This window comes from Rhineura floridana, chromosome 1 (assembly GCF_030035675.1).
Source record: "Rhineura floridana isolate rRhiFlo1 chromosome 1, rRhiFlo1.hap2, whole genome shotgun sequence".
Taxonomy (NCBI): Eukaryota; Metazoa; Chordata; class Lepidosauria; order Squamata; family Rhineuridae; genus Rhineura; species Rhineura floridana.
In genome coordinates this window covers 246899562-246920971 of record NC_084480.1, presented here as the reverse complement: position 1 = coordinate 246920971, position 21410 = coordinate 246899562, and the positions used below count along the sequence as shown (strand labels likewise).

Genomic DNA, 21410 nt, shown 5'->3' with positions numbered 1-21410 from the left:
GAGCCGCCGCATTCTGCACCAGTTGTAGTTTCCGGACCGTTTTCAAGGGTAACCCCACGTAGAGCGCAGTAGTCTAATCGAGAGGTGACCAGGGCATGTACTACCAGTGGGAGCTGATGAATAGGGAGGTAGGGTTGCAGCCTTCGTATGAGGTGTAGTTGATACCAAGCTGCCCGGCTCACTGCCGAAATCTGCGCCTCCATGTACAGCTTGGAATCAAGAACAACCCCGAGGCTGCGGACCTGATCCTTCAGGGGTAAACTCACCCCATTAAGCCTCAGGTCAACAACACCCAACCTTCCCCTGTCACCCACAAGCAGCACCTCGGTCTTATCAGGATTAAGCTTCAGCCTGTTCCTTCCCATCCACCCACTCACGGATTCCAGGCACTTGGACAAGGTCTCCACAGCCAGCTCCGGTGAGGATTTAAAAGAGAGGTAGAGCTGCGTGTCATCAGCATATTGGTGACACCGCAGCCCAAAACTCCTGATGATAGCTCCCAGCGGTTTTATATAGATGTTAAATAGCATGGGAGAGAGGATAGAACCCTGTGGCACTCCATTAGAATTAGATTAGATTCATTCATGGAGGAACCGTATGATGAAGAACCAGAAATTTTTGAAAATGAGGTGAAAGCTGCTCTTTAAATACTTGGAAGAAACAAATCACCAGGAACAGGTGGCATACCAATAGAATTGCTACAAGCTACTAAGACTGAATCTGTCCAAATTTTGACAAAACTTTGTCAACAGATGTGGAAAATATGGAAAACTAAACAGTGGCCCACAGACTGGAAGCGTTTAGTTTCAAAAAAGGGATCCCAGGGAATGCAGTAATTATCAAACTATTGCCTTAATACCCCATGCAAATAAAGTAATGCTCAAGATTCTGCAACAAAGGCTCTTACCATATATGGAGCAAGAAATGCCAGATATCCAAGCTGGATTTAGAAAGGGAAGTGATACCAGAGATCATATTGCAAACATATGTTGGATAATGGAACGGACCAAGGAATTTCAGAAGAAAATCACCCTGTGCTTTATAGATTACAGCAAAGCATTTGATTGTGTAGATCATGAAAAACTATGGAATGCTTTAAAAGAAATGGGGGTGCCACAGCATTTGATTGTCCTGATGTGCAACCTATACTTTGGACAAGAGGCTACTGTTAGGACAGAATATGGAGAAACCGATTGGTTCCCCATCGGAAAGGGTGTAAGACGGGTGTATTTTATCACCCTATCTGTTTAATCTATATGCACAACATATCATATGGAAAGCGGGATTGGACCAAGATGAAAGAGGTGTGAAAACTGGAGGGAGAAATATCAGTAATTTAAGATATGCAGACGATACCATACTACTAGCAGAAACCAGTAATGATTTGAAATGAATGCTGATGAAAATTAAAGAGGAAAGCACAAAAGCAGGACTACAGCTGAATGTCAAAAAGACTAAAGTAATGACAACAGAAAATTTATGTGACTTTAAAGTTGACAAGGACACTGAACTTGTGAAGGATTATCAATACCTTGGCACAGTCATTAACCAAAATGGAGACAATAGTCAAGAAATCAGAACAAGACTAGGACTGGGGACGGCAGCTATGACAGTACTAGAAAAGGTCCTCAATTGCAAAGATGTATCACTGAACACTAAAGTCAGGATAATTCAGACCATGGTATTTCCGATCTCTATGTATGGATGTGAAAGATGGACAGTGAAAAAAATTGATAAGAGAAAAATCAACTCATTTGAAATGTGGTGCTGGAGGAGAGCTTTGAAGATACCATGGACTGTGAAAAAGACAAATAATTGAGTGTTAGAACAAATTAAACCAGAACGATCACTAGAAGCTAAAATGATGAAACAGGTTATCATAGTTTGGACACATAATGAGAAGACATGATTCACTAGAAAAGATAATAATGCTGGGAAAAACAGAAGGGAGTAGAAAACGAGGAAGGCCAAACAAGAGATGGATTGATTCCATAAGGAAGCTACAGACCTGAACTTACAAGATTATAACAGATGCTATTGGAGGTCACTGATTCATAGGGTTGCCATATGTCATAATCAACTTGAAGGCACATCCCAACATTCTGTATCAAACAGCACAGCACAACCTTGTCTCATCACATAGTGAACTCCCCTGGTGTGGCAATACAAGGGTTGATCCCTTAACCAGTAGCTCTTGAAATTTCCATCTTTCATTACTTTGTCTAATCACCATCACAAACTTTTGTGATGGTAAATCCCATAGACTGAGATTGCCATTATTTTGTTTAAACTATCTGGGTTGTTGAAACAGCTTTGTAAGCTCCTTGATATGCTAGTTGCAACTTATGTTCTGTGAGCCATCTTTTTGTTCTGTTGTTTTATTTACAAAGTTCTGTAAGATTATTTTATTAGATATTCTCTAACTGAAATATAAGATTTTTCCATTCACTTTTCAAAACTATTTGTAATGTTCTTAACCATGTCTTTATTTTTAAAAATGAAATGTATAGAATGCACTCCTCCACACACTTGCAAGAAAGTATGTGTCATTGAACTCATTGAGTCTTGCTTCTAAGTAAATGTGGATAGGCTATATACTTCACTCATATGGAAGACATTTTGATGCCCTTGATAATTTTTGCCCTTCTATGTACCTTTTCTACTTGTCTGATATCTTCCTAAGAAAGTGATAACCAGAACTCTACATATGCAACATCAGTACCATAAAAATAATTTTGATAATGTTAGTAACATTCCATTGTGTGGTAATTTTTCTCTGGCATTATTTCACAATGTTATCACTATATTTTAATAACAAAAAAACAAACATCATTAATAAGAAACACCCCACACATATTACATCTTTTTATGCATCATCCTTGTTTCTTAATAGTTGCTACAAGTTAAACATGTCTAGTCCTAGAACAGCCTACTCTTGAAAAACTTTCTCACTGCTCTGTAGCTCCTGACCTACTTTGCAGTACTTTATCTAATGGAAAATGGAAAATACTTTGTTTCAACACACTGGCACATTATTATAGTGTGTAGCTCTTCGCAACACTTTACTACTGCTCCATTTGCAGTTTCAGTAATATAGAGCTATTGCAAAATTATTCTCAGGCACATTAGCAGCTATGGACTGCAGCAGAAATGGTACGTAAGGAATAAGGAACACATTTTTACAACTAGCGTGGGATTTACTTCAATCTATGTAGCAGTGTTTTCTGATAAAAAGAAAAATGCCAGGTAAGAAAATAACATCTATTCTAGATTTTTAAAAGTTTAGTGTCAGCAGTTAAACCTGTTTTCCAATATTCTATTTATTTTTCTAACATTGTATCTTATCATTCCATTTATTGTCCTTATTTTCTTAATTTTTTAAAAAAGAGCTACTTCAGAGTTTCTGGAGAATATTCAATGGCCTGTTTTAATGAGATGGCTCATCTCACCTATAAAACTCATTAAAATCAGATTGTATTATAGATATGTTAGATTTTTCTCTACTTTTTATGTACAGTTCTCTCCAAAACATGTTGAAGACATTAGCAGAAACAAAAAAAAAAACTAGAATATTTCTTAGCATTGCATAGTATGGCTTGGAACTGGTGTTGTAAAAACTTGTCAGTGTGGGAAGAGTTTTCCTTCAATAAATCTACAAGTGTAAAGTTAGTTGGTGGATCAAGTTGCTCATGATGTAGTTCTGCTAACCTATGTTGCCATGAATTATACAGAAAAAAATCTGTTATCCAGACACTTGGAAAGAAGTTAAATCTGCCCAGAACACTTTGTGGGTTTTTTTTAAAGAGGCAGCTGGTACTTTATTTGTAAAGTGAGGTTGTAATCATATGCACACTTTCATGAGTATAACCTCCAATAAACACAGTTTGACTTATTTCTGAGTAAATAATCATAGGATTACTCTGCCTATGTCTAAAACTACAATAACTAGACAACTCCAAACAGCTTCATCCATGAGTGATTAAAAAAGTAATAAATATCAATGGTACCTCTGTTTGTTCTGGAGTAAATAAACTGGGAGTTCCAAAGTCAAGGAAACTGAAATCGTATTTCCAGGAAAAAGATCTTGGTCATCTACTAATTGTACCACATAGCACTTCTTTAGCTTAGATATGAAGATAAACTACCTGTGTGTGTGTTCCTCCCTCCAACTCCTTTTAACATATACCCAGATCACGTTACAAACACGATCAAAATGTTTGCTTGATCTCTCAGATCAAGGAACCCTCACATTTGAAGAGGTAGGATCCCTTCATGAAAAATTTATTATGCCATCATATGCCAGATTTACTATGCCAAAATAAAATCTATTTATTTATTTATTTATTTGTTGCATTTATATACTGCCTCATAGCCGAAGCCCTCTGGGCAGTTTACAACAATTAAGAACATTAAAAACAAGTATACAAATTTAAACCATACCAAATAGCACATATATATGCATACGCCTCCATGCTGTGTCAAATTCTGAGTCATAAGTCATGGAATCACAAAAATCAAACCCAACTCAATATAATTACATACTGCAACTTTACAGGCATCTTCTGGTATTGATTTTATTTTACAAATTCTTGCTTTTAAGGTGCCACAAAACTGTTTTTGATTAACTCTGTAGTTGTACAGGCACTCCTTGCCTGCACAACTTTACACTCTTACTGCAGTCCCTTGATTTAGGAGTGAGTCGTGCAGCCCGATTCTTTTTCAGTGCGTTTGAGCCTGGGTATGCCTAACTCTGCGTAGTATTGGTCTGCTGTTGAGATAAAAGTGAAGCATACTGTAGTGTAGGCTGCAATCCTGTGTGTACTTATTTGACAGGAGCCCCATTGAACTCAGTGTGATAAAACTCCTGAGAAAGCATGCATTGTGATCCAGCTACGCAAGTGCTTGAGAAACCAAGCACTGGCACAGGTGCTTGAAATTACGGATAGGAAACCTGTGGCCTTTCTGATGTTGTCAGCTACACAGTTTCCATAAACCCTGATCACTGGCTAACAGGAATCCAACCGATTCTGTTTCTGTAGTAAGCCCTCACTAGCATCAGTATTTGCATAACTGAAAAGAATTAGGCATGTTGCACACGTTCACGATAGAGGATCGCAGGAGCATCTGCACTTAAAAAAAACACACCTCTGAGGAGTGGGAGAACAAAACCTATGACGCGTGAATGATTTCGCTCTCCACACTGTGTGGAACTACATCACTCGGCGCAGAGTGGGGGAGCACAAGGAACAGTATTGACTGCCTCGCGCGGCTCCGCCGTTGGGAGGAACTTCTTCTTGCCATCCTCTGGTCTGGTGGCTCCCTTTGGGATTTTGTCTCAGTCTTGGCAGGCCAGGGGAGGAGCGGCTAGGGATCCTCCCGGCGAGGGCCGCACGCAGTCACGTGCGGGGGAGCGCTAACTATAATAGAACCCGAGGGGCGGGGCCATGGGGAAGGTAAACTAAGCGAGCGGCGGCGCTTTGCAGCGGGGACCTTGGTTGGCTGAAAGGATTTTGCTGCCGGCCTGGCGCCGCCGCCTGAAGCGGTGAGAGGAAGAGGAGGTGTGGGCACAGAGTATGTGCATACGCGGTTGGGAAGCGTAGAGAGCGTAGCCAAAAGAGTCCCCCTTTTTCCGCGCGCGAGTGCGCGCGCTTGCTTGGTTATTGGGGGGGGCTGCAGGGAAACTTGGAATCTTTTTCTGTCTGGGAGGAGGAGCAGCATCGTGTGGGCTGGGAGTTTTCTTCCTAGAACCTGTTAAGGCGGTTTCTGCCGTGCTCGGGCTGTGTTGCTCTGTTCAGCTGGTAGTGCGGCTAGGACCTTGCTGGCAGCGCCAATGCGCCGAGCAGAGTGACAAGCGCGCTCTTGCTGCCCGCAAGCGGTGTGCCTGTGCGCTTATCTGCTCTCGTGATGTGTATATACAACACAGCACCCCACGCCTGCTTCTGGCCCCTCTTGAAAAGGAGCTTTGACAAGGCACAGAAGATCCGGCAGGCTTTGCCTAGAAATGGGAATTCTCCTCTGACAGTTTGTCGTATCTGGGAGGGGGCATTTCCTCTCTCTAGACGAAAACAGTCATGTGTATCTCTGGTGTGATAGATTTCTTAATCGTTCGTGCAAAGTTTACTGAGTTGTTCAGACTGGCTGCCTTGTGAATCCTTAAGAGGGTTATGCAGAAGCCTGGCTGAAGTTTAGAGCGACCCACTGTTTTGTCTGGCTGGAAAAGCAGCATCATGGCATCAGAAATCTTGACACGTGAAGCCTGACCCATCCTAGGAAAAGCTTCACTTGCTGGGCTTGTTTTTGTCAGGAAAGTGGACACTGGGGCAAAACGAGCTGACAACCCCATTAAAACCTTGTATTCTGCAAACTACTAGGGTTATTCATCATACTATAGGGTGCCTTTGTTACAAACATTTCTCATCGTGGTCAAGCATACACCCTAACTTAAGAATGTTATATGTGTTGTGTTCAGTCGTACAATGTACACTTTTAGATGTATCCCTCCTTAAGGTTGTTTGTGATAAATACAATACAAACTTTTGAGTATATGGAAGGAAGCAGCATCAAGATGAAGTCACCGCAAACACTATTATGATGAATGTGTAAACAGTTGAACATGAGAATTAACAATGTGTGTTTTAACTTAAAATGCATGCCCATTTGTACAGTGATTGAAAGCATATGCATTAGATTCTGTGCAGGGCTTTTGTATCTCCCTTTTACTTTTTATGTGCCATTATGGCTAGTGTAGGATAGGAATATTGTGATATAGATGGTATATTCTAACCAGTGTCAGTTCACTTGTATGCTGAAGCAATTATACAATAAATGCAGTCAATTAAACTGAAATCCTAGGTAGAAGAGGACATGTTTCCTAAAGCAGCATGAAGGATGAGATTTTAAGCCTTTCCTAGTATGAAGCTTAGTATGAATGGTTAAACTAAATATGAAAATGGAAATGGACTGCCTTCAAGTCGATCCCGACTTATGGTGATCCTATGAATAGGGTTTTCATGGTAAGCATTATTCAGAGGGGGTTTACCATTGCCTCCCTCTGAGGCTAGTCCTCCACAGCTGGCTAGAGCCTGCTCAGCTTGCCACAGCTGCACAAGCCAGCCCCTTCCTTGTCCGCAACTGCCAGCTGGGGGCAACTGGGCTCCTTGGGACTATGCATCTTGCCCAAGGCTGCACGGGTGGCAGGGCACGTAACCCCTGAGCCACTCACTGTGGAGGTGATCTTTAGCTGGCCCTTGACACCCAGAAGACACAAGTGGGGATTTGAACTCACAGACTCTGGACTCCCATCCAGGCTCTCCTCCCCACTGTGCTATACCAGGTGTTAAACTAAATTTACGTTGTAATTTGTTTTGAGTTTGGAGCAGATATAATGTGATTAACAGCTATGTTCTCCATTTGGGGGGGAACCTTGCTACACTGAAAGCATTAATTGATCAGTGATTATATTGTATCCCAACAACCAAAATGTGAGTCGTTGTGCTGATGATCAGTCAATTTGCATTATTTGGTTGTGGCAATACTTTCATGATGACTTTCCAAACAAAGTTGCTGGTAACTGCAAGAAAACTGTTAATGCATTTAAAGTTGACAGTATTATTGGCTATTATAGTCAGATCTCTAGGAATTTGCCAGAACACCTAATTTGAGCCAAATTCTAGCTTCCTGCAACGTATTGAGATGTTATTAAGGTGTGCTTCCATAGATATCTTTAATAACCATGTAGAACATCCATACTTCTGGATGTAGTTGTGTCAAATAAATTAAAGATGGTTGGCACAGCTCTTTCTAAAAAAATTATCTGTTTTAAGTCATGGTTTACATGAGACCAACAATATTCAAGTTTACTTTTCCTGACATAAAAATAATTAAAAACCTAAATTAAGTATTTCTACCTTAGACTTACGTATTTCACATAGTTATTAAAAAGATGCCCTCAGATCTGGAGAGGTCTTGGATCCTCTTTATTACCTCATTATCGCTCAGTGAATATGCTACTCTGTGTAAGAATTGCTCCATTTTGCACTCCTTTAATGCAAATATATATGTGTACAAAGTTATTGTTTGTACTGTAAAACTCAATCTTACTAGCTTACAGCAACAACATTCACAACCTTTCACGATCTATAAATGTCAATTTCCTTAAGTATTTTTTTTTTTTTAAAAAGGGAATGGGAACAGAATTTTAAAAACTTGCAATGCAACTGAAATATTAGTACCACTCACCACAACAAAATCTAAGCTAGAATCCTGTTTCATATTTGAGTTGTAGGATATTCTAAGCAAGAAGTTAAAGGGTGGATATGAAACTTTCTGATTTTGGGGGGCGAGGATTTTTCTGGCCTTAACAAATCAGTAGATGCAACCGTTAAATCATGCAAAAGGGATTTCAGGGCACTGCTGTTAAAAGAATCAGCATTTGCTGTTAACATGCCCACCATTGAAGAATGAGGCTATGTTACAGATTGCATTAATTTCTCCATCCTTACGGAGACAGTGCAACATTGTATGGAGCTAGGCAGATGATGAAACATCCCATACTGGCATAAGGCAGACCCTGCAGCACTCTTTCAACATACCCAACTGTTAGAGATCTTGGCAATTCTGTTTCCCAGCATCTCTGCTCCTCCCCCAGAGGTGGGAGGGAAGCAATACTAATTGTCATTTTGCTTCTGCCTTTTTGGCAACAATGCTACAGTATTCTCTCCCCCACTCTCTTTGTGTCTAGCAATTGTAAATGCTGAAAATTGGAGAGCAGCATAGCTGTGAACTCACTGGGCAAGCTAGATTTGGCCCAAATGAGTTCATCTTTCAATTCAAAAGACAAAACTGAATTCTCATTACAAGCTAGAAATGCTATGCTTTTTCATGATCAGCATAATGAAAAGTACCACCGTTCAGGTGAATCCAGACAAAAATAATTCCTGCAGCTCTTGACAGAACAAATGGAATGTTTATCTTTTAAAAAATTGGCAGAAGAATGACAATTTATTGACTATTCATTATAACAAGAACATAAGAAGAGCCTGCTGCATCAGGCCAGAAGCCCATTTAGTCCAGCATTCTGTTCTCACAGTGTCTGGCCAGATGCCTATGGGAAAGCCCACAAGTGGAACCTGAGTGCAACAGCACCCTCCCCACCTGCGATTCTCGATCATTGGTGTTCAGAGACATACTGCCTCCCAACAGCGGAGGTAGAACATAGCTATTATACTAGCAGCCATTGATGGGCTTCTCCTCCACAAATTTGTCTAAGCTCCTTTTAAAGCCATCGGAGGTGGTGCCTATCAATGCCCCTTGTGGGAGCGAATTCCGTAGTTTAACAATGGGCTTTTGTCTGTCCTGATTCTTCCAAAATGCAGTTTCATTGGATGTTCCTGAGTTCTAGTACTGAGAGAGAGAAAAATGTTTCTTTCTCCACACCATAATTTTATATATGATATCCCTTCTTACTTGCCTTTTCTCAGAGTTGCTCCATTCCTTGACAATTTTCGTTGTCCTTTGCTGAACCTTTTCCAACTTTACAATATCCTTTTTGAGGAGAGGCAACCACAACTGTACATAGTATTCCCAGTATGCACCATAAATTTGTATAACACATTATAATATTCATGGTCTTGTTTTCAATTCCTTTTTTAAACGATCCCTAGCATAGAATTCGTCTTTTTCACAGCTGCTGCACATAGGTTGACATATTCATTGAGCTTTCCATTCCTGATCAGTCATCTCCAATTCAGGTCCCATGAACATATATGTGTAATTAAGGGTTGTTGTTGTTGCCCCAGTGTGCATCACTTTACACTTGGTTATATTGAATGCAATATAATACAACTGAATACAGTGATTTTGAGGCACTTGACACGTTTATTTGACATGTATGTGCAAACCTTGGCACAAACAAGTCCCATTAAATTTACCAGGGCTTATTTAGGATGACAGAAGTGAATATTAATTAGTCTTCCTTATTTTAGGATGTATTTGTAGAATCCCAATTTAAGGACTGAGAGTTTCAGGTGAATTCCTGTAGTCCATATATGTGTGGTTCTTCAGCTAGTGCTGTTTCCTTCTCATCCATACAGATAAAACAGTAATTGGCATAGGAGGACAATTGGAACTGTGCAACTTGCACAATTGATTCCCTTTTTGCAAGCAACACAGAGAGTTGGGTCGGTGAGGAAACACCCCTGTATTTCCCCAGGATGCTTTCTGTGATCTTAGCCTTATAGTGCTGAACTGGGAATGTGGAGGTACATTTTGTGATAAAAGGCATTATTTATTTCAAGAACAAAAACTGCACAGAGTGGATGTTACATAATTCAGGTTCAGGTTCATTGCATGCTTCCACTTTAGCATTTTCATTAGTACCGTAATTTCTAATGATACATTCGTACACAGCTCTTCCATATTTTCATACACTAGGGAGAACTACATACACTGCCTTGAACTGCTTGCTGGAAAGGTGGCATATAAATGTACTAAATAAAATAAATTACAATGGAAACAGATTAAAATTCTAATGGAGGACAGCTTTACTAAAACCATACAGTACTTAACAGATGTACAAATGGGGTGAAATCTGCAGCAACAGGGCCAGCTTCCTTACTTGTTAAACCAAGGGTGAAGAATGTATAGTGTACAAGTGAGTCACATACAGACCCTCCACCACACATAGATCTGGTCACAGGGTATTTGTAAAATTCAGTGTCTTGGCGAAAACATCTAATACTAAAAGCAAAACACTAGTTCTAGTTGCAAAGGAAACATTGGCAGTGTATCTTTTTTTTAAAAAAATCCTGCTAAACCACAGAAGCCTTCTGTATTTATTGCTAAGCACAGAAAATTGCTCAGTTTACTATTTCCTTGTTTTTCAGTCCTGAACTATACAAACCTTATTGCTCTGTAATGGAATCTTTTACCGTTTAATAAAAACAAAAGTTTGAACCATTTCCTAGAAGTATGGTGACTACAGCACCAGCTTGATCTTGATTATGCAGAAACCCTGAACTCTCAGGCTTTAAAGATTAAGTAGTCAATGTGATCTACTTTCAAACAATGTATAGATTTGAAGGTCGCAGTGCAAACACAATCAAACATTTACATAACTCCAAGAGCTTATCAAAGGATAATTAAGGCCATTGTATTATAGGCTCTGCATACTTTAGTGCAGGGGTAGCCAACAAAGTGCCCTCCAGATGTTATTGGACTACAACTCCCATAATCCCTGGCCAGGCAGGCCGGGACTGATGGGAGTTGTAGTCCAACAACATCTGGAGAGCACCACATTGGCTACCCCTACTTTAGTGGTCCTCTTCCTCCTAATGTTTATAGGTATAGGCCATTTGGTCTTTGTGTCCCTTGGTCTGCTGCTACACTCCATTATATATTTCTAGGTTTGCTGTATGGGTCCAAGACTGAATAACTGACAACCAATCACCTATCAGAAGTTATAAGGATGCCCCAAACCTTCTCTTATAAGGATTTGCACAATAAAACAGTTTTGGAATCCCTCCTTGGGCCTTTTGTTTTAAGATAGTTGCCAGTGGTTGAAATGGTGGAATACTGGAATTCTTAAAAATTTAGTCTAATGCTGGAATTGATGAGTGGCAGCTAAACAGGGTGTGTGTGTGAAGGGAAGACAGGACCAAGAAAGGCTGTACCTCAGTGGTAGAGTTAGATATGTGAAATGATCAGAAATATTGAAACCATTTTCCCCAGTTTTTTTCAGGGGGGGAAATGACATTTGGGGGAAAATTGAAAAATATACAATAATTTTTTAGCACCCTTCACAGATCAAAAGCCACTTTGTTACTTTAGGAACATAAATGTATTATGTATAACTTGGATTGCCCATAATATCATCATGCTTGTGTATTAAAAGTTCACTTTATTAATTACAAACTGAATTAATTATTTTAATTACTTTTTTAAAAATTACTACACTTTGAACTACAGGCTGCTGAGCTGAAAGGAACCTAGCATCTCTTGGGTGTTTACCACTTTAAGTGGAGCAGGCAAAAATCAGTGAAAGCAGAATAAACAACCAACATTATATTTATTTATTAAAGGAGCAATCCAACTCGGCAGAGGCTGGTGGTAGCACAGCCGGCGGAAGGGGTAACAGGAGTTGCTGGAAGGGGAGGCTGCTGGCTGCACAGGCAGGGCTCGGCAGAAGGAAAAGAAAGTCATGTTTCCTTCTGCCACCCCTTTTACTGGCAGATCAGCTCAGGATGCAGCATAAGGCCCCCACCCTTGGTTCTGCCCCTGACACCCTCTGAATGCCCTTTTTTGGGCTTTCTGCCGGCTCTAATTATACCAGTCTCGGCTGAGCTAGCTGGGCCCCTGCTGTGCCCAGGTGGCAGCAGAGTTCCATGGCTCCAAATTATGAAAATTATGTTTCTGCTAGTCCTCCACAGTGTCAAACAGATATAAAGCACTTATTTCCATGAGAAAAGAGCAGGCGGGAGAACCAAGACTCAATGAATATTACTTGGAACTTAATCAGTCTCATTTTCTCTATCTCTTATCCTTTTTACTTCTTTGTGTTACTCTATTAGTCATGTGTATTAACTTCAGTTCTGTTCTGAGTAGAACTAGTATTAAATACCATCCATTGATTTTAAATGGTATTGTTATTCCTTCTTTTATTTCGTATATTGCATTTTATTGTATTATGGAATGCAAATTGTAATACAATAAAATATAAGAAACAGGAGGAAATAAAAATACAATTAAAAATTGTATGGCATTTAGCCTGGTGCATTACAACCGTGATAACAGGCAGAAAAATCATTAAGTAGTCCAGCAAGTCCATCAGCAATTTTCAAGTGGTCCGTGGGGTGGGGAAGATTGGGAACCACAGGTTTGTAGCCTAGATGGATCAATAATCTGGTGACTTTCTATGGTCCTGCTACAATATCTTCTTAATATTGCTTCCTCCCAAATCACAGCCCCTTGTGTGTAGCACTTGTTCAAATGTGTACAATATCCTATCCTCTGTATACTTCTCTGCTGGAATGAGTAGCTCCTGCAAAGTAGAGTAGGTTTTGGAAGAGAGGTCTATATAAGAAGAGCCTTACTCACGGGATCATTTTGTACAGAATCCTGTTTCCCACCGTGGTCAGCCAGATTCTTATGGAAAGCCTGTTCCAGGGCCTGATGTCAAGAGCCTTCCCTCGCTGTTTGTTCCACAGCAACTGGGATTCAGTGGTATATTGCACCTTAAAATGTTTTTAAGAAATGCTGCCATGTTAACTTGGTACTAAATGAGTTTTGCTAACTGCTTCTGTTTGCGACAGTACCTTTTATGAACTGTTAACTGAAACAGCTTCTTTAGAATCTGACAATTTACTTCTTAGGATGCTAGATCTTCTTTAAAATCTTTTGGGTGGTTTGAGTTTGTTCTGTCTTATGATATGTTGCCATCACTTTTAAAAAGTAAGTGCAGCCTATCTTCTGGTTCTGTGGAAGCATACTATTTAGTGTAGCTGTTCTGTTAAACATTTTGTGATTACGTATTATATATCTTTATCGGACACCAGTTCCTCCCCTTAACCAAACTGCCTGATTCTAGAAAACTTGCTGTTCCCTTGTGTATTCTTGTGGGTGAGCAAGTGGAGTGGGGTTGGCGTTACCAATAATAATCTGGAACTGTATTAGTTCTAGTTCTTCATGCATTAGCAAGCTTCCCTAACCCTAAATATCATAATCAAGACTTCTACGCTGAGTACTTGAAGCATTCTATTGAACCAGGGGAATTCTAACAAGTAAGTATGTTGACAGTTCGCTTGAGGAAACTACAGAACTGTGAAATGTGTAAGTTTTCTGTTTTCAACTCTTAACTCACATTGTCCCTCAACTTTAACGCCTCAGAAAAACCCGCTTAACTTAAATGGTAATAATCCAGGAAATGCTGAGTCATGAAATGAGAGAAGATGGGAGAAATTTTTTATGGATTTCTTGTTTGTTAAATCTGCAAGAAGTGTCTTAAGTGTGTCACTTGTATGTATGAATGTGCAGTATCCAGATAATGCTTTCAATAGGACTAGAAATATTTCCAATCAGCTCGCTCTGGTGACATGTATCTTTTTATTAGTAACACTGTAGACTAGATCCTTGAAATGAGCCTGGATTATGAGATATGCCATACTATTACTGGCTCTAAAACAAGTCTTTGACGTTTCTTTCATTATTGCTATTGTTCAGAGATTGCTATCCCCAAAGCCATTCCTGAAACTTGAAGAGCACTAGAATAGCTTCTAGAGAAGCACAAAGCTGCGCTCTGCAGAGGAAATGAGGCAAACTGTGGGCTGCAGATGGAGCCACTTGGATATGCACACAAAGTTTTTTTTAAGATCCTAGCTAATATACCCTGTTAAGAATGATACTGTGCAAATGCTGGCTCATTGCTTTTGGTTAATGCTGGCAGAGAACATGTGATATGGCTGCAACCCTCTGTCGCTCTCTGTGCAGCCCACCCACCACTTTCCCCACAGCCCAGCTGATCAACTTTGACAGTAGGGAAACCACTGCTGTTCCTGTGGTGGATTGCCGTGGCGACACTCCATCAGGACTGCTGATGAGAATGGAGTTTAAAGCCTGTATTCTCCAGGGATCCTGATGTTTAAAAGATCACTAAACAGCAATTCCCCCCTCCCTTTTAAGTTGCATTGGGATTGTAGTTTAAAGCCTTCACTCCCCAGGAGCAATCCAGATGTTCAAGAAAGTGCTATTCTCATGCTGCTTTTAGATGATTGCTGATCTTGGCTACATCAGGATCACTGAGGTGTGGAAGTTTTAATGCCCCCCCCACTATCTCAATGCAGCCCAAATCACTGTCCCCACACTGATATTAGCAGTGCAGGAAAGGCCATCTTGGCTGCAATGGGGTTGTTATTACTGCTACTATTATAACAGAACAGTTAAACTATGGAGTTTGCTCCAACAAGAGATAGTGATGGCCACCAACTTGGATGGCTTTAAAAGGGGATTAGATAAAATACATGGAGGATAAGGCGATCAATGGCTGCTAGTCATGATGGCTATGTACTACTATGTATTATGTACTGAAGATGGTATGTGTTTTGAATACCAGTTGCTGCTTGTGGGCTTCCCATAGGCATCAAGCTGACCATGGTGGGAACAAGATACTGGACTGGATGGGCCTTTGGTATGATTCAGCAGGGATATGTATGTGTTGTTTCTGTGTGCTAGGTTTTCATTGTTTTTAGCGTTTTAAATTGCCAATTGTTACTTTTGTAAATGTTGTTAGCTGCCTTGAGAGCTATTTTGTTTAGCGAAAAAGTGGAATATAAATTACACAATTTTTTTAAAAGGTCATTATCTGTATTTTAGCAGAGATGAACACAGAGGCAGAACAGCAGCTCCTCCATAATGCTAGAAATGGAAACAGTGAAGAAGTCAGGCAACTTCTGGAAAACATGGACAAAGGAGAGGTTATCTTTAACATCAACTGCAAAGGTAGCCTTTCAAGTAATAACTGGGACATTTAAAAGTATTGACACCACAGCTTCAGTTTAGGCAGCTTCTTGTGGGTATCAGTATTCCTGGAAGTATCTCAAAAGTGGCCTAGAATACTAGTCTTCTGGCAGTCCTTGGGAAAATGTAAAATATAAAAAGTATTAGTAGAGTAAGTAGCAGTCTTGAAATATTGCAGGCTAGATGTCGTATCAAACTACAGTGTGTGGTTTCTTTGATCAATTGTGGGAGAAGATACATTTTAGAGAAGATGGCAGAAAGGCCTTGTGTCACCTGGCACCACTGCCTGTAAAAGTGCCAACTATGTTTTGAACAAATGCCTTGATGGGATTTTGAGCTACCCCAACAAAAGCTGCTTTTAGCCTGTTTTCTTCTCTAGGGTCCTCACCAAGGCCTAGTTCTTGCTTGTACATCTGTGTATGGGTTGTACCACTTCAGATTGCTTGTGTGTGTACACTCACAGGAAAGTTAGGCTAGAACCTTCATGACAAGCATCTAGTTTTCTATGTGAAGGTTTTTTTTAAAAAACACAGTATGGAGGAGCATTCAATCATGCTCCTCCATGATCATTCTGAAGTGGTACACCCCAGACACCATGGCAAGAATTAGGCCAATAGTGGCTACTCTGTGGCCTTCCAGATGCTGCTGAACTACAACTTCCTTCATCCATTACCATTCTATGGTGGTTGCTGATGATGGACAACATCTGGGTAGCTGCAGGTTGTAATTCTCAACCTGCTGTTTTACATAGAGGGTAGAAAGACTGCACAACAAAACTGGGGAATAGCTCCAATGCTTGGTGTCCATGTTATCTTCATTTTGGCTTGAACTGAGGGGTGTCTTGTGCATGATTCCAGGTATACCTATTTAAAAAAAAATCCAATTTGCGCTCTCTCTCTCTCGCTCTCGCTCTCTCTCTCTCCACACAAACATATACAGTGCTTTTTTTTAATGAGGTACCTGTACTTGTATCTTCATAAAAGTGCTGTGAGTGCCAGCACCCAATGGTTGCTATGGGCAGCCAAAAAAGAGGTGCTGGTACTCTGTTCTGGAGAGTACCATCACAAAAAAAGCCATGTGTGTGTGACAGTGAGTGAGTGAGTGTGTGAGTGAGTGAGTGAGAACACCTGATGTCCAAAGCCAAAACCTCAGGGACAAACAACTGAAAGGAGGATTTACTCATAAAAGCAAACAAAACAAAACACCATGTATGCTTAAAAATTCCACACAGGAAACTGCATACTGAAGCTTTTTCCCTCTGTATAACCATACATCTAATTAAAAACCATTGTCTACTCTTTACCTAATTGCATTGCTGTAACATAGCCATTAGAGTAAATTGCCATGAGTCTCTTTTTTTTCAAATCTTACCCTTCCTCTGAAGAGCTCTGTCTGTGTGTTCCTTATCATAACAACAGTCGTTTTGAGATAGGATAAGATGAAAGATGATGGCTGACCCAAGGTTTCCCAGTAGCAGAGTGGGGGAGCCCAGATTCTCCTGATCCTTGCCTGACATGCATATTTAGCCACTGTACCAACTAGTTCTCACCAATGGTAACAGGAATTGAATTTCCATCAAACACCTGTGAGAATATCTTAAATAGGTGTAATGCAGAATCATGGAGGATCTTTTGCAGATTGTTAAACTGGACGCAGGAGCTTCGGTTGTATGACGGGATGCTATAGTATGGATTTGTCATGTTTTATATTGTACCTATAGGCAGAAGCAAATCTAACTTGGGCTGGACACCTCTTCATCTCGCATGCTATTTTGGGCATACCAGTGTTGTCAAGGATTTGCTGAAGGTATACATTTTAGCTTGTTATTTTCTAATGAATTAATATTTTGCATGCAACAAAAAGTAGGATTCCTCCCCCCCCAACAGATTAGAATTTAATGCTAAAAAACGTACCTGGAAGTTTGTAAATGTTAGATGCTAAAACCTTATGCAGAAGTTTACTATGTACCCATTTTACTATGCAAGTATTGTATTCTCCAAATACACAGCAGAGCTCCAGATACACAGCAGAACATGTATGCACGTTCGTGTGTATGTATATACCAACATATATGAAGCAGAACATGTTGATATTGGTAGCAAGAATGAGAGTAGAAGGGATTATGCTTCAAACTGATTAAAACGTCCAAGATGTGTCATTTATCTATGTCCTATAAAGGACTCTTGATCCAAATAAGAGGTCTCATTGAGAGAAAGGTCTTTCAGCACTAATCCTACTGCTTAAAATATGCAACATTTGTTTCTGAACACTGGAATCTGAAAAAAAAGGAACCAAGTTGAAACTGTGAGACCACAAGCCTTGGGTTCACCAGCAGGAATCTGAAATAGAATCCAGGCCTCCTGACTCTAATTTTGAATTCTAAATGATTATGTAGAGGAAGGCAATGGTAAACCACCTCTGAATACCGTTTACCATGAAAACCCTATTCATAGGGTCACCATAAATCGGAATTGACTTGAAGGCAGTCCACCATCATCATGATTATGTAATTGTTAAACCACGTAATCTATTTAGTTCTGCTACATATCTAGCTTGATCTGACCTCTTTGTGACCGTTTTGAGAAAAAATTAGCTGAAGCCAATTTGAGCAAACTGGATTAAAGCTGGTGATGAAGTAGACTAGCATACAGGAATTGTTACCTTCCCAAATACAAAACTCTTAAAGCTCAGATCATGACCAATTTAGCTTGTGCTTGGGCAAAGAGCAATAGCACATGGACGTGGGTAAAGGATCAAAAACTAACTTTTGAAAAGTTTTAATTTAAAGTGAGTCCAGCATGGAACAAGTATAGTTTTTACTATGCTGACTAAACTTGCTGTTTAGAAGTTTTTTACTACAGCTGTTCTGAACTAGCCTCCTGCTGTCCCCACTAAAACAAATTTTATGTAGAAGCAAGAATAGTGTGTGTGTGAATGGTCAAAATCTGTATCTCTAATTAAAGGTAGACAGATTTATGTAGACACTTTGATTTGAGTTGCTCTTAACTACCCATATCTTTCAGAATACAAAAAAAAACTTACTTTATCTTAAGGTGACTTTTCAAAGAAGGACTTCAAGTGGTTGATGACTTCATATTTTTTGTAAAAGTAACAATTTGGGTGCCAAGCAGTACTAAACAATCTTTGTTTATAGGCTGGTGCTGAGGTAAATGTCCTAAATGACATGGGAGACACTCCGTTGCATCGTGCAGCCTTCACCAGGCGCAAGGTAAAAACATGTTCAGTCTTGGGCATAGAACTCTTTGTTCAGAGGTATCCCATTGTTGCTTGTGACTGTTCTATCACAGACACTTTGTCATTTCCCTGTTATTGTACATTGCATTCACTTTCCAAGCTAAGAATGCAAAGCAAAACTAAACTGGATAAAAGGATCTCTATAGATCTCTATAGATAATAGTACTAAACTTTGTCTTTCAGGAGGTAGTTATGCTGCTTTTGGAATACGAAGCTGATACTTCCATTGTTAATGGAAATGGACAAACTGCAAAAGATGTTACGCATGATAAAGAAATAAGAGAGATGCTGGAAGGTATCCATTCTGTAAGATATATGAACTTTAGAGAACTGGCATTCCAGTAAAAATGCTTTACAGCTGCAGTTTCTAACTCAGTCTCATCATTCAGTATGAACAGTGGTGATCTCTGCATCCTTCTTAGAGAATTATTTTGCCAAGGTGACTGAGCGCTTTCCTCATTAATGATAAACACTGTGGAGGCTGTGTGAAGTTGTCTGCACTGAACATATCATGAGTGGTATGATTAGACCCTGCTAAAAAATTTTTTTATCTAATGCCAGAAACATGCTGATGTGAAGAAAACTGCTTGGTAGGGGCCATTTTATATGATAAATCTCTGCATGGCAGTAGTTTGCCATATCTGTGGCTTCCTACTTGTTTGTATGAAGTAAACCTAAAGTTTAGATTAATAGCATGCACACACAAAATCCTCCCATAGTGCAGAATGACTAAGATTGTGTCTGAAAGCACAGAAATGTGAAACAGCAATTTTTGAATCTGTGGCTAACATAGCAATCTTGACTCTTTACTCTCTCGTGATTCAGAAGGAACATGGGCCATATTTTTAACCATGACACCAGGCATGCAAGAAAAACAGGGATACATGAACACCATAAAGTTAACATTTCATTTCACCCAGTTTGCTTTGTTACATGATCGGGGGTATTGTTAAGCGGTGGCCCAGGGGACCTGAGCACCAGATCATTTATGCTGTGCCCAGATTGCCTGTTCTTTCCCCTCTGTTTTAAAAGCTTTTGTTTAAAAAATTGCTTACACAACTGCTGGGCATGCTGTAAAGGGTGGTGCTGCTGAGACCCCACCTACCCACCATCTTAATTTGCCAGAAACCTAAATTTTACATATGAATTAGTATACGCAAATACCCTGAGACAAATTTTTAAGTACCTAGCACCATCCCTATTAATGTTCGTCATTAGCACACCAGAAATCTATGGCTGTGGGTGCGTGCTATTGCACTAAAGCAGTTAAGAGCCTGATGTAAAAGAAGATACCAGCCATGAGGACCACAACAACACAACTAAGTTAAGCTTTTCATGCATGTGCGAACAGGTCATTTAATTGGGTCTGATGCCACTGCTTTTGTGCCAAAAACTTGCCTAAGAATTATGAGATCTGGTTAGGATTGTATTATAAACATAAATTCTTACTTCCTTTAATCAGAATGATGCATCTTTATACTAGAAAGCCCCATACCCCCCCCCAAAAAAGTAGTACAGCTTCAACAGAATCTGAATCTGGTCTGATTACTGCAATTTGATTTACCTGGGAGTAAGCCCCATTAAATATGAAGAGGTTTACTCCTGAGTACACATGTATACCTTGTACTATGTTAATTATACAGTGAATTTTTAATGAGCGCCCAGGTGTGTATTTGTGGGGGGATGCTCCAGAACTTTGTCCCATTATGTTTTTGGCAGGCAGCCCCCTCCTGGGGTCTCCCTGTCTTTACAGCCAGAGCCAATCAGCTTGATTGATCTTCCCTGACTGCCAGTGACAAAAAAGGGGGAGGAAGAGGTGCTGAAGCTTAAATAAGCCCAGTCACCCCTTCTCTTGATGTGTTCACACCACACATGCCTCACTTGCTCACATGCCATGCTGCTCAGCTATCTGTGTGGTGGGAACTGACTGTGCCGGCTGGAAGGAAAGGGAGGCGGAGGTAGCTGAGCGCAAACACCAGGTGTCAGTGTGCCTTGACACACATACTAGACAATCCACCGAAGTAAGGGGCTAGATCTAACCAAGTTTTATTCAGAGTAGACCCACTGAAATTAATGACCCCAAGTTAGCCATGTTCATTAATTCCAGTGGATCTACTCTGAGTAGGATATGACCCAAGGTCAGCATTCTTTGTGATATTGGCATTAAATGCACACTTCGCTCTTCTGCATTAGAAAAGGACAGATGTGCACTTGAGTTATTTCTACCATCAACTTCAGAAGCTTGTGTAGCATCGTAATATGGTACCTACAGTATTGCGCAATATATTTCTCCAATGTATCTTTTGTTACCTATGACCAGTTGGTTGAAACTAAGTGTAGCATTTATCACTTGCTGATGTAAATGTCATTTGTCTCTAGTTCTCCCATGATCTATTGGTCCTGCATTGTTGATGTAGAAGAAGGCCAGGCTAAACTTAAACTAGAATGATTTGTCAGAACTAGAGATGCTTGTGCTTAGAAAAGGATAAAAATTCCACAGGGTTTGTAGACAGATAGATAGAAGGCTTATGGAGTTTGCTGCCACAGTTTATGGTGATAATAGCTACTGCCTTAGATGGCTAATTGGACAACTTCATGGAGAAGAAGAGGTCTATTGATGGCTATTAACCATGATAGCCAGCTATACC

At 40.1% G+C, this 21410-nt stretch overlaps 1 protein-coding gene across 9 annotated transcripts in view; it reads left to right on the top strand.

Annotated features, from left to right (window-relative positions):
* Positions 1 to 3160: 3160 nt before the first annotated feature.
* The window catches only part of OSBPL1A (oxysterol binding protein like 1A), a 103250-nt gene continuing 85000 nt past the window's right edge, over positions 3161 to 21410 (top strand). Inside the window, exons 1-5 of one of the 9 annotated variants that reach the window (XM_061597181.1) lie at positions 3161 to 3246; positions 15364 to 15489; positions 17228 to 17313; positions 18662 to 18736; positions 18946 to 19057. In XM_061597181.1, coding sequence (XP_061453165.1) covers positions 3240 to 3246; positions 15364 to 15489; positions 17228 to 17313; positions 18662 to 18736; positions 18946 to 19057 — 406 coding nt within the window. In that variant the 5' untranslated portion in view covers positions 3161 to 3239. Of the gene's footprint in view, positions 3247 to 5413; positions 5572 to 15363; positions 15490 to 17227; positions 17314 to 18661; positions 18737 to 18945; positions 19058 to 21410 lie in introns of those variants that run through there. The other 8 variants (XM_061597198.1, XM_061597190.1, XM_061597216.1 and 5 more) reach the window with 8 other exon arrangements.